The 13,565-nt window shown below is 37.1% G+C and overlaps 1 protein-coding gene across 1 annotated transcript in view; it reads left to right on the top strand.

Moving 5' to 3' along the window:
• ME2 (malic enzyme 2) overlaps positions 1–13,565 on the top strand; it is a 54,685-nt gene that overhangs the window by 31,789 nt on the left and 9,331 nt on the right. Inside the window, exons 12-13 of the mRNA XM_018039546.1 lie at positions 1,439–1,581; positions 7,166–7,268. Of these exons, the coding sequence (XP_017895035.1) occupies positions 1,439–1,581; positions 7,166–7,268 (246 nt within the window). The remainder of the gene's footprint in view (positions 1–1,438; positions 1,582–7,165; positions 7,269–13,565) is intronic.

The raw sequence follows: 13,565 nt of genomic DNA on the forward strand, positions 1-13,565 counted from the left end.
GTGAGTGCATTTCTCTCAGAACTCAATTGTTTGTTGTTGTTTAGTCTCTAAGTCATGTCCGATTCTTTTGTGACCCCCATAAGTCTATAGCTCGCCAGGCTCCTCTGTCTGTAGGATTTCCCAGGCAAGAATACTGGGGTGAGTTGACTCAATATAGAAACCTAAGAATCTGTCCATTGACTCCGGCCCTGGAGGATGAAGGAAATAAGAAAATAATGTTTCATTCTCTTAGAACTCATGGATTCCTAAAAATGTGTCCATATACCTCATGTGACCACATGGGAAAACACTGAGTATACATTCCTTTTTTACGTGAGAAAAATAAGCACAGAGTTGTTAAACAACTTTCTCAAGATTTTGTGAGTATTTCATGTAGCCAGGAGTGACAGAGGAAGTATTTCTCTTTATTACATGTCAGTTTATAAAACGGAATTTAAAATTTCTTTGACTGTTGAATGTAAGTCTTTTCATTGGATGAACTCCGTAAGCGTTCAGCTGAGGCATTCCTGTCTCCCCCAGTTCCCACTCTGGGCTGAGTCTTCTTTCAGTGCCTCTGTTCGCTGCGCACTGAGCGCCTGGGACCGGTTTTCTGGTTTTCTGTTTACTCTGTTGTGTTCTCTCTCAACTCGTAAGCTGCCTGCATTATACTCACCTTTATATTCCAGTGACCTACATACAGTGTCTGAGACATTGTTGGAGCTTACTAAAAGTTCATTAAACTGATCTCTATCAAGAAAGTGGATGACTATAGTCAAGAAGATCTTTTTTTCCCTTCTACACTCCTATTATTTTGTAATGAATACCACAGAGTTTAACAAGTTAACATTTAGACATTCAAGTTTTTCATTTAAAAAAGAATTTTAATTGTGGTCAAACATATATAACTTAAAATTTGCCATCATACCCATTTAAAAGTATACAGTGAGGTAGTGTTAAATGCATTCACACTGTACAGCCAGTTTGCAGAACTCTTCCCCTTTTAAAACTAAAGCTCTGTGCTTATTAGACAACAATTACGTGATGGAGGTAGTCTTTTTCTTTTTTTCCCTGTTGCACCATGTAGCATGCAGAATCTTCGTTCCCTGACCAGGGATCAAACCTGTGCCCCCTGCATTGGGAGCACAGAATCCTAATCACTGGACTGTCAGGGAATTCCCTGGAGGTTGTCTTATATTCTTTTTTTTTTTTTTTTTTGCTCTCAATTTACTATGTCTGGGGTAGATAATAAATATTTCAGTAGAAATTTTAGTGTTTTTATTGTTTCTCTTTTCAGATGTAAGATTGGAATTATCTTAGCAATGCAAAATCTTATCTTTGTAATGGGAGTTTACCTGTGCTCTTGTTATGTTAAAGCTATTGTAGAAATGCTGTTGATGGGAATGCTATATTTTACTTGTAATGAAGTTGTTTCCCCCCCCACCTCCTTTATTTATGATAGGAGTTGCAGGAGCTGGCCGACTTTTCACTCCTGGTGTAATCAAAGCAATGGCTGAAATCAATGAAAGGCCTATAATATTTGCATTAAGTAATCCTACGGCACAGGCGGAGTGCACAGCTGAAGAAGCATACACACTTACAGAGGTATTAATAACAATATGAAATGGTTATGTCTATGATTTTCCCTCTATTAAGGAGAGTTTAAATTTTAGTTCTTCTGAATTCTTTGCCACTGCCACTGGTTTATATTCCGTTACAAGTATCAACTTATATACCATTGGAACAGTTGGATTTTTCCCTTCCTGTTCCGTAGGGATATAGTTGTAATCTCCACAATGTAATCCCTTTCTGTATTGTTCTTGCAAGTGACCTTTAAGAGTCTCTAGGAAGTGGGTTTTTTTCTTTTTAATTTGGTTACAATATTGTGTTAGTTTCAAGTATACAGCAAAGTGATTTGGGTTTGTTTGTTTGTTTCAGTTTTTTGTATTCTTTTCCATTATAGGTTTTTACAAGATATCAAATGTAGTTCCCTTTGCTATACAGTAAATCCTTACTGTTCAGGAAGTGATTTTTAAAACCTTGCTTAACAGTGATATATAGCAGTAATTATTGAGTCATGCCCTTAAGAATAATTCATATGTCTTAATTTTTAGTGTTCTGTCTCTATTAAAAGTTGTTTCATTATGGAAAATTTGAAGTATATACAAAAGTAGAAAGAATGATATAATTTAACTCCCATGTACCAATGTTTTTGTTATTTACTTGCTAAGTCATATCTAGATCCTTTGTGACCCCATGGACTGTAGACAGCCAGGCTCCTCTGTCCATGGGATTTTCCAGGCAAGAATACTGAAGTGGGTTCCCTTCTCTAGGGGATCTTCCCGACCTAGGGATTGAACCCAGGTCTCCTGCATTGTAGGTGGATTCTTTAGCGGTGAACCACTGGGGAATCCCATCATGTATGAATATTCTGCTTCAGAAGTGGTCAGCTTATTGCCAGTCTTGTTTCTTTGAGATCCTCCTCACCTTAGATTAGGAAGCCAGCCTCAGGTGTATCATTTAATTATTGATATTACAGTATATCTCTCAAAAGTTAAGAATTCTTAAAAAAAATAATCACAGTATCATTATCATTCCTAAAATTTATTTTTTTTAATTTTGATTATTTCTTTATTTTTGCTTGTGTTGGGTCTTCATTGCAGCTCATGGGCTTTCTCTGGTTGCGGTAAATGGGGGCTACTTGCGGTGTACAGGCTTCTCATTGCTGTGGCCTCATGTGGAGCACAGGCTCTAGGTGCATAGACTATCACACTTCACAGTTTTAGCAATTTTTGAATGTTTATTTGATGCTTTTGTATAGCTCTTGGTTCTCTGCTAAAATTTTGTCTTGTCATTTAATTTCTTGAATATATGAATTATAATTAAAGTAATTTCTGATAGTAACAAATATCTCGCTCTCTATCAGTCCATTTCTATTACGTGTTTTGTTTTCTTCTTGGTTATCCAGTTCTTGTCTTCGTAAGCCGACTTTAGCTTTTCACTTCCTTGTTAAGTGCTAGGTAGTGCAAATAAAGAACTGTAGCAATAATTTGAGGCTCGAGATGAAGTTAGCTTCCTCCACAGGAACTTTACCTATCCTCCTGGAGACTGTTTGTCTGGGGTGGTGGTGGTTGGTGGTTTAGTCACTGAGTCTGTCCAGTTCTTTGTGACCCCCTGGGCTGTTGCCTACCAGGCTCCTCTGCCATGGGATTCTCCAGGCAAGAGTACTGGAGTGTAGCCATTTCCTTCTCCAGGAGACCTTCCCGACCCAGGGACTGAACATGTCTCCTGTGTCTCCTGCTTGGTAGGCAGATTCTTTACCACCAAGTCACCTGGGAAGCCCTCTTTTCTGGGGTAACTCCCCATAGTTCATCAGGATGTAGTCCATGAGAGCCCTCATCTGTTTTCACAGTTAACCTTTTCTCTGGAGTATAAGTCAAAAACCCTGGAGTATTTATTGGTATGCCACCCCCACCCCTAGTGGTCTCTAAACTTTATTTTTTTTATTATCATCATGGGACTCGTGACACTGCTGCTGTTCAGGCTCTCAGCCACAGATTTTCCTTTTGAAATCACTCACCTGAAGGAGGAGAGCTTCCAGTGCTGAGTTTGAATGTCTTGTTCTCCTCTTTTTTTGAGTCTTGACCATCTCTACCTCCAAGCCCTCCCTATCTGGGTAGCACTCCTACTTCCTTGAAACATCTGTTTAATAAATTTTATAGTTTTTCTCACTGTTACCAAAGGGAGAATTGGTGTGAAGCAACCTAGAAGACTATTCCCAAAGTAGAATTCTGTCTCAGAACTTTCTGAACTTCATATTCATGCTCTTGATATGTTTAGCATTATTTTTCTCATTGTTATAAATTTTATTTTGACACATATATTCTTTCGAAATTCCTTCTGAGTCTGTATTGCCATTTTGGTTCAGTTCATTTGCTCAGTTGTGTCCGACTCTTTGCAACCCCATGGACTGCAGTGTGCCAGGCTTCCCTGTCCATCACCAACTCCCGGAGTTTACCCAAACTCATGTCCATCAAGTCGGTGATGCCATCCAACCATCTTATCCTCAATCGTCTCCTTCTCCTCCTGCCTTCAATCTTTCCTAGTATCAGGGTCTTTTCCAATGAATCAGCTCTTCGCATCAGGTAGCCAAAGTATTGGAGTTTCAGCTTCAGCATCAGTCTTTCCAATGAATATTCAGGACTGATTTCCTTTAGGATGGACTGGTTTGATCTCCTTTCAATCCAAGGGACTCTCAAGAGTCTTCTCCAACACCACAGTTCAAAAGCATCAATTCTTTGGCGCTCAGCTTTCTTTATAGTCCAACTCTCTCATCCATACATGACTACTGGAAAAACCATAGCTTTGACTAGACAGACCTTTGTTGGCAAAGTAATGTCTCTGCTTTTTCTAGATTGGTTGTAACTTTTCTTCCAAGGAGCAAGCGTCTTTTAATTTCATGGCTGCAGTCACCATCTGCAGTGATTCTGGAGCCCCCACAATGAAGCCTATTACTGTTTCTATTGTTTCCCCATCTATTTGCCATGAAGTGATGGGACCAGATGCCATGATCTTCGTTTTTTGAATGTTGAGTTTTAAGCCAGCTTTTTACTCTCCTGTTTCACTTTAATCAAAACTAAAGGTTATCATCCCCCAAATTATCAATTAGTCTTATAAAATGCCTATTTGATATGTATACTACATGTATTATGGGACTTGGCTTTTCCAAAATATAGAAAACTTAAATCTTAAATGTTTTGGGCGATAGTAGTATATCAGTAGAAGACTGTTCAAACATTTAAGAATTTTATTTTTTAAAATGTACACTGAATGAGTTCCAACTCCCTAAGGAGACTGGTTTGATATAGTCTATTCTGTTAGTTCTCAGTTGCAAATTTTTACATAATTTTTTCCTTAGTGTTACATAAAATAATGATATAAATATATATATTTGTAGTTACTGTTTAAATGTTTAGTGTCCTTTTGTTTTTGGTGGAGGGATGTTTTGGTGTTACTCTAACTCCCTCTGCTGCTGAGTGAGAAAAATTCTTAAAAAAAAGTTTTTCATATTTTATTGGTCAATTGCTCCTAGAACAAACAACTTCTACTGAACATGGACTTCAGAATGAGAATTCTGTTAATAAGTTCTTGCCACTATAGGTTGATTATGAAAGAAGAATTTTAAAAATGGCCTGGAGAAGATGAACTGCAGTTGAATCTTGCCATTCTAGAGAAAATGCCCAAGATCTTTCTAAATCTCCAAATTTACTGATGCCATGAGGATATAACATTTTTCCCATGAAGAGCTATATTTTACAGCCCACTTTATAAATCTATTAAAATTAATGGTGGCACAAAGATAACCTATATTTTACACATTATGGTAACACACATAGCAATAGCCATGAACTAACCCTTAATCTGGCTTCCCTGTGGCTCAGCTGGTAAAGGATCCACCTGCAATGTGGGAGACCTGGGTTGGATCACTGGGTTAGGAAGATGAACTGAAGAAAGGAAAAGCTACCCACTCCAGTATTCTGGCCTGGAGAATTCCATAGACTGTATAGTCCATGGGGTCACAAAGAGTTGGACACAACTGAGCGACTTTCACTTTCACAACCTAAATCTTCAAAGAAAAAGGTTTTTGTCACAAATAAAGCTATGCTTAGAACAGGTAGAGTATGGGAATAGCTATAGCTGTCTGGATTTGTAGGTCCAAGACAGTCACCTGGGCCCACCACTGGCATAGTTGATTTGTTTCTGTACCTAAACCTGAGATCATTTTGAAACTGCAAGTATGTCTTGTAAAAGTAATCATTACTATACATAGTAGATCTTCACATTGTCCAAAGGGTCAAATTCTTGAGTACTAAATCCACTAGGGTCTACTGTCTTTGAGAGGACACTCACTCTGGGTATAAGACACATGCTTGCATGTGCTCGTGCTCAGTCATGTCTGACTCTTTGCAACCCCATGGACTCTAGCCCACTAGGCCCCTCTGTTCATGGAATTACCCAGGCAAGAATATTGGAATGGGATGCCATTCCCTCCTCCAGGGAAATCGTCCCAACCCAGGGATTCAACCCACGTCTCTTGCACCTCTTGCATCGGCAGGTGGCTTCTTTACCACTGTGCCACCTGGGAAGCCCAATACATATCTTTTGATGTAGAGAGAAGCAGACAAAGCGTTATCTAAACACTTAGTGTATTATGGACTTCCCTGGTGGCTCAGTCGGTAAAGCATCTGCCTACAATGCAGGAGACCAGGTTCGATCCCTAAATTGGGAAGATTCCTTGGAGAGGAAAATGGCAACCTACTCCAGTATTCTTGCCTGGAAAATCCCATGGACGGAGGAGCCTGGTGGGCTATAGTCCGTGGGGGTCACAAAGAGTCAGACATGACTGAGTGGCTTCACTTTCACGTTTAATGTATTACATGACATTCCAGAGCACAGTACTAAAATCGATGGATACAACAATTTTGGAGACTTCCTTTTCTTTAGAAGACAACACACCATATTTTTTTGGAGTGACTGGTTATACCATATGCCTTTTTTATAAACTGGGGGGCACTGTAGCATAATAGAAAAACCATGTGTTTTAGAGTTATGAAAATCTGGGTTCAAGTTTAATGGCTACAGTTGTGGTGCATTACTTTTTACAAAGTATTTGGAAATATTTAAGCCTTAGCTTTCTGAGATTTTTAAAAAAAAATACATATTAGTGAAGTGAGATGATGGTAATCTTATAAGCCTTTGTGTGGGTTAAATTAACTGAGTTAACACATATAAAGCACCTGGTACAGAGCCAAAAATGCAGATGTACAGTAAATGGTAGTGATATAATTTTTGATGTTTCCCTCTCACTCACAGATGTTTATAGTAGTCTTTATTTATTATTAGGGATGATATTTTCTTGCCATCTACATTTTTAAAGTTTTAAAGGAAAGAGGATTGTCAGGTTTTAAATTTATTAATGGACATTTTTCAACTTTATTTGAATGTATGCTGTGCATAAAACAAACCTCATTCCAATAAGAATTTTAATAAAAGTATTGTGTTCTAAAGTAAATTGTACCTTTTGCAGGTAATATGTTGGTTTACTACAGAGTTTAATTTTGTTTTCACTCACCTCAATTTTCTAGTCTACATAAAGAGACAAAATTGAGGTTATTTCATTTCTCAACAGGGAAGGTGTTTGTTTGCCAGTGGCAGTCCGTTTGAGCCAGTGAAACTCAGTGATGGGCAAGTCTTTACACCAGGCCAAGGAAACAACGTATATATTTTTCCAGGTAAGTGCCATCATTGTGTTAGAGTAATCATTTGTTACAGTAAAATTCTTCTTGAAATTCTTTAGAAATTAATATTTGAAAACCAATAGCATTTATGGGATTTTGCTATAACTGTACAGGAAAAGTCAAGGAATTCAGCAAATCCGTTGTGCTCTATTTCCCCTGAAAATTTATTTAATCATACTGTTCATTAAATTTGTTTTTATTGTAGAAATAAAATAAATAGTACATGGTTCATAAAAATGCAAAAGGAACAGAATGTTAAAAAATTAATTAACCCTCTTTACTGATACCCCTTATCATACTTGATACCTCCTTATCATACTTGCATATTTATCATGACTGGCACACGTGTCTCCCCTTATCTTGATTCTTCCAACTCTAGACTGATACATGTGAACTTCCATCTATGACATCTAAGTTACAGTCCACACATACCTCCTGTTACCTTCCTTTCTCTCTCAATTTCTGTTACTACTTTTAGTTTTCCTAGTCGTCAGCTTTATCTCCACATAATGAACTTAAAAGAGCTTTTGTAAGCAATTTAAGATAGTTTTTATTAGCTTGCCACAGTGAAAAATGAAAAAAAAAAATGTGGTATTTAGCTTCCTTATCTCTCTCTCTCTCTTTTTTTTTAATATAACAGTTGATGTCCTAGTAGCCTCTTTTATTTATTTATTTATTTATTTTTTCTTGGAGAAAACTTTTTTTTTCTTTATTTTTTTTGTTTTAAATTTTACTTTACAGTACTGTATTGGTTTTGCCATACATTGACATGAATCCACCACGGGTGTACATGAGTTCCCAATCCTGAACTCCCCTCCCATCTCCCTCCCCATATCATCTCTCTGGGTCATCCCACTGCACCAGCCCCAAGCATCCTGTATCCTGTATCGAACCTAGACTGGTGATTCGTTTCTTACATGATAGTATACATGTTTCAGTGTTATTCTCCCAAGTCATCCCACCCTCTCCCTCTCCCACAGAGTCCAAAAGTCTGTTCTATACATCTGTGTCTCTTTTGCTGTCTCGCATACAAGGTTATCATTACCATCTTTCTAAATTCCATATATATGTGTTAATATACTGTGTTGGTGTTTTTCTTTCTGGCTTACTTCACTCTGTATAATTGGCTCCAGTTTCATCCACCTCATTAGAACGGATTCAAATGTATTCTTTCTGATAGCTGAGTAATACTCCATTGTGTATACGTACCACAGCTTTCTTATCCATTCGTCTGCTGATGGACATCTTTTATCTCTTATTTCATCTCTCAGCTATCATTGGTTAATATTTCTGTTGTAGAGAAATTCTTGAAATTTACACTGTATTTTGTTGTTTTCCATGTTTTGTCTTTGGATTGATTCTGAAATTAACTTATTATATGTTATTCATGTCTAAACAAGAGTGTGGTTTGATAAATACAGTAGAACATGCAATTCTATATCACAAAATTTTTGACATTCAAAGTCTTTTAAATGTCAGGTGTAATGAATCCTCCTTTAATTTCTTGCTTGCTTTCTTCATTTCATCTAATCCTACCCCACAGTAAATCATTTCCATGGTGGTTCTCTTGCCCATGTACACTGTTCCTTTCTATTCCTTTGCTGATGTTAGCCTGAGCTATTTAAATTCCACTTGGTTTTCTTTTAAATTCCTTTGTTGTGGTTGTTCAGTTGCTAAGTTGTGTCCTACTTTTTTGTGATCCCATGGACTGTAGCCTACCAGGCTCCTCTGTCCATGGAATTTCCCAGACGGGAATACTGGAGTCGATTGCCATTTCCTTCCCTATGGAATACATCTTTGAATAAGTTTTTGTTTTTAATAAAGCATGAATGAAAACTGAGTTTTTATGTATATGAAATGTCTTTATTTTTTTCTCTCGGTTGGTTGGGTAAAGATTTGCAGATTCAAAGTCTTCTTTTTAGTTGTGCCATGTGGCTAGCTGGGTCTTAGTTTACTTCCCCAACCAGGGATCGAACCCAGGGCCCTAGCAGTGAGAGCACTGACTACTAACCACTGGACTGCCAGGAAATTCCCTCAAAGTCATTTTGTCAGACCTTTGGAAACATTTCTCCATTCACTTTTAGTGGCCAGTGTTGCTGACAGAAAACCTGGTGTTGATGAGATTCTCATTCTGTTATACATACTGGTTTTGTGTCCCTGAAAATGTTTCAGTGTTGTCTTTATCTTTAGGATTTCTGAAAGATTAGTAAAATGCATTCAGGTTTGGGCTTTATTTCCATTTATCATGCATGTCTGCAAGTGGACCAATTCACTATATCTTCTTTTCCAAAGGATTTTTTTTTCCTGTTTTTATTTTCCCCCATTAATTTCCTTCCATTATTTGTTTTTTCCTTATGGAACGTGGGTTAGATAACCATGGTCAGATCTCTCTGTTGTCCTTGACTTGTAAATTTTATTCATATTTTAGCCTCTTGTCTTTTTTGTTCTGTAATATGGGGGATTTCTCTGGTGTTGATTCATTCATCTGTATCTATTTTGTTTTTTAACACTTCTAGTATATGTTTTGTTTCAACAGTCTTCTTTCTTTTTATTATGGAAAATTTCAAGCTTATACAAAAATAGAGGGAAGAATGAAGTCCCATGTTACCTTCTCCCACCTTTTGGCAGTTATCAACTGGTAGCTGATATATTTAATCTATATTCCCACCCATTCCACCTTCACTGGGTTATTTTAAAGCAAATCAGAGACATCATATAATTTCATTAATAAATACTTCCGTATGTGTCACTAAAAAATGAAAACATTTTTTTACTTAAACATAACCATAGTACTGGTCACATCAAAGAAAATAAATGAGAATTGCTTAATAGCATATCAACTCAGTAGGGTCAAATGTTTTTTTTATTCTCCAGTAACCTTTTATTCATAGAATAACTCTTTAATGGCCACTTTTCTTTTTAAAGCTAGCAATGTCCTTTCAGATCTCTTCCTAGAGTTAGTAAGATTCTTTTAAATATTTCTTCTTTTGTGTTGTTTTATTTTCCAGCAATTTCTGGTGATCCTTGATTTGTTTTAATGAAAGAATCACACAGAGTAAAACAGTGGCTTGGCATGAATTTCCTTTGTACTTGTGTCTTTCTTCTTGTTGGCCTCTCCTTGAGGAACTGCAGCTAGCTGTAAGATTTTATGACAGGTAGAGCTATAGCATGTAAAGGCTGGCATCAAGGCAGCATGTTATTATAACTCTTGTTAAAATAAAGATTTGGAACCTATGAATATCCTGGTGCTCTTTCCTCCTTTTCACCCACGTAGTTGTGGTTGTCTTAGAGTTCCACTCTGCTTGTCTCTTGAGAGATAGCATCTGTAACAGAAATTCTCCCATCGTTGACTATCTCTTTCTAGAACTTGATAATGTTCAAAATCTGTCCCATCCAACATTGTTTCTCTAGCATAAAGCCTTAAAAACATAAATACTTTTCTTTTGACTTACCAAAGCCATTTTTAATATTGCATTTGACAAATAGAGCACTTGACAGTTGATTACTATGACAGTTCCCTGTCCTAACTTAACAATAACAGTTATTAGGACTGTAAATATAGACCTAAAAATGACTTGGTAGCAGAGGTTAAAATGGATTTAAAAACAAGATTGGCCAAAAGAATGTTCATGAAGCAAGTAGAAACTTAAGGCTCTGTTAGAGTTGTGTGCTCTAGTAGTTATAATTGGATGAACAACAGAAATAAAACCTGAAAAGGGACTGAGGTTTCCTAATGAGGAAAAAGTGGCCGAGAAGTAAAGGTGTCCTTCTCAGCGAGTGAGGACAAGAGTTGGAGTCTGGCGCCTGTGGAGGGTGGGCTGCTAGCGAACCATCTCCTTCTCTGGCTGAAACCCTGAAGGACTGTACTTTGGAGTGTGGGGATAGTTTACCTTTGAAGTTACCTGTAAAACCTCAAGCGTTTGTCTTGGCCTGCCAGTGCGCAGAAGTGCTCAGCAGAAACAGACAAAAATCCTCTCTGGTACAAGACAACAGTATCCTGCTCCTCAAGTTACTCTTACAAATAAATCTTCAAATTGAACCCCAGTTAAGAAATAAAAAAGAAATGAGGCACATGAAGAGACAAGACAAATATAAGCCAAAAGAAAACAACAAATAACCCTCTGGAACTCTACATATCAGACAAGTGCTCCAAAACAAATAACTTATTATGTTTGAGATAAAAGCATTCAGCCAAGTAACACTAAATTCTAGAATTGAAAAATACAATAAGTTAACTCAGTTAATGAGGCTAATAGAGATTAGACCAAAGAAAATTAATAAACTGGAAGACAGACCAGAAGAAACAAGAGACAAAAATATATATATTAATATATTAATTATATTAACATATTAATTGAGGTACATTTAATTGAGGTCCAGAGGGAGCTGAGAGTAAGAATGAGGAAGAGGCAATATTTACAGGCTTCATGGCTGAGAATTTCTTAGACCTGACAAAGGACGTCAGTACACAATATCAGGAAGCTTGGTGAAACCCGCATCTAGGGACATCATCATGAGGCTTCAGAAAATGGCGACACAGAGAAGACCACGCATGCAGCCGGAACAAAAAGGTCTCCTTCAAAGGGACAACTGCTAGACCAGCAACTGACTCCTCAGCAGCAGCCAGATGCCGGAAGGCAGTGCAGCGATCTGTGTGAGTGGCTTTACAAAATGCTTGTTAAGCTCAACTCGTTACACAGTGTAAAGATCTTTCAAGAGTGAAAACAATGAAGATTTTTTAGAAGGAAAAAAAAAAAAAAGGTTTCACCATCTGTCTGCAGACATGTAAAAATGTAGAATAAATTGTAAAGAGTATTCCTTAGACAAAGGAAATGTAATTCCAGCTAGAAGTGCAGAGATTTAGGAAAGAATGAAGAGTAAAAAAGCTGTGATAATTTCAGTTAAACAAAAGGAATGTTGTATATATAGGGGAAAGCAATCATGATATATGGGATTTTGAAAAATACGTAGACAAAATACACAATAATAAGAGCTTGTTGGTTACGTAGAGTTAAACTGTTAAGGAGATACTTCCATTGCCTGGCAGGAGGGTAAATTAAAAATTAGCATGAAACTTTTAATCAGGATGTATGTTACAAATTTGAGGATAACCACTAGAAAGCTAGGAGAAACCTCCAAGCTATGATAAGAGAATATGAGGGGAGAAAGTGAAATGATTTTTTTTTCTAATTCCAAAGGCAAGAAAGAAGAAAGGGAACATGAAACAGACAAAACAATATAAGAAGACAATAGATCTTGCCCCAAGAAATTTCAAGGAGAGAAAAGAAAAAAGGAGGGAAAGAAATTATCAAAGACTGTTAACATTTCCCCAGATCCAGATTTCCAGAGGGGGAGGGCCCACCTACCACGTGCCAGATATGGTGGGTGAGACTAACATACCTCAAGGCACATCACTGTGAAATTACAGAACATTAGATACAAAAGAAAAAAAAAAAAAGATCCTACGTAATTCCAGAGATGCAAAAAAAAAAAAAAAAATCACAGGAAAAGGATCTGGAATCACATTGTCACCAGACTTGTCCACAACAATGCTGGAAGCTGGAAAGTATTGAAATAATGTGTCACAGTTCTGAAGGAAAATTACTTCCAAACTAGCATTCTAAACCCAGACAAACTATCAAATAAGTGGAAGGTAGTAAAAGTGTGTGTGTGCATGTGTGTTGAGGGACCAGTGGGGGCTCTTCAAAAATGCAAGATTTAAAAAAATGTATCTCGCATGTACTGTTCTTTAGAAAACACTGGAGAGTATAGCCTACAAAAAAAAAAAAAAAAAGAAGAACAAAAATACTAGGAAGAAGTGAGATGTAGGAAATGGACTCAACTTAGAAGCAAAGGGAATCTGTATGAGGATGAAGAGTTTCCAGGAATAGCGCCGTATCTAGGATGGAGAGCAACAAGGCCAGATTGGAGCTTCAGCAGATTTTTTCTGGGGATGAAACGAGAGAAATGTGAGGTTGTTGAAATTGCTGGGTGATTGAGACAACTAAATGAATGAGTGTCTCAGCATGAAATAATTTTAAGTACTCAAAAATCAAAGGAAAAGCAAAAAGACAGTATCTTCAGGGGAAATAAAGTTATGTAGAAGAGGAAAAGTTAAGATACAGTGTTAATACATGGCCTGACTGTTAATAGCACTTATGAAGAAAGTCATAATAATATAAACACTGAATATTGATTCAACCAAAATTATGTTCTAACTCTATTGGGAAGAAGGCTGGAAATGTGCCAGAAAGCTAAATATTTCTTTGCCACAGGAACGAGTCCATGATC

Source organism: Capra hircus, chromosome 24, assembly GCF_001704415.2.
Source record: "Capra hircus breed San Clemente chromosome 24, ASM170441v1, whole genome shotgun sequence".
NCBI classification, from domain to species: Eukaryota; Metazoa; Chordata; class Mammalia; order Artiodactyla; family Bovidae; genus Capra; species Capra hircus.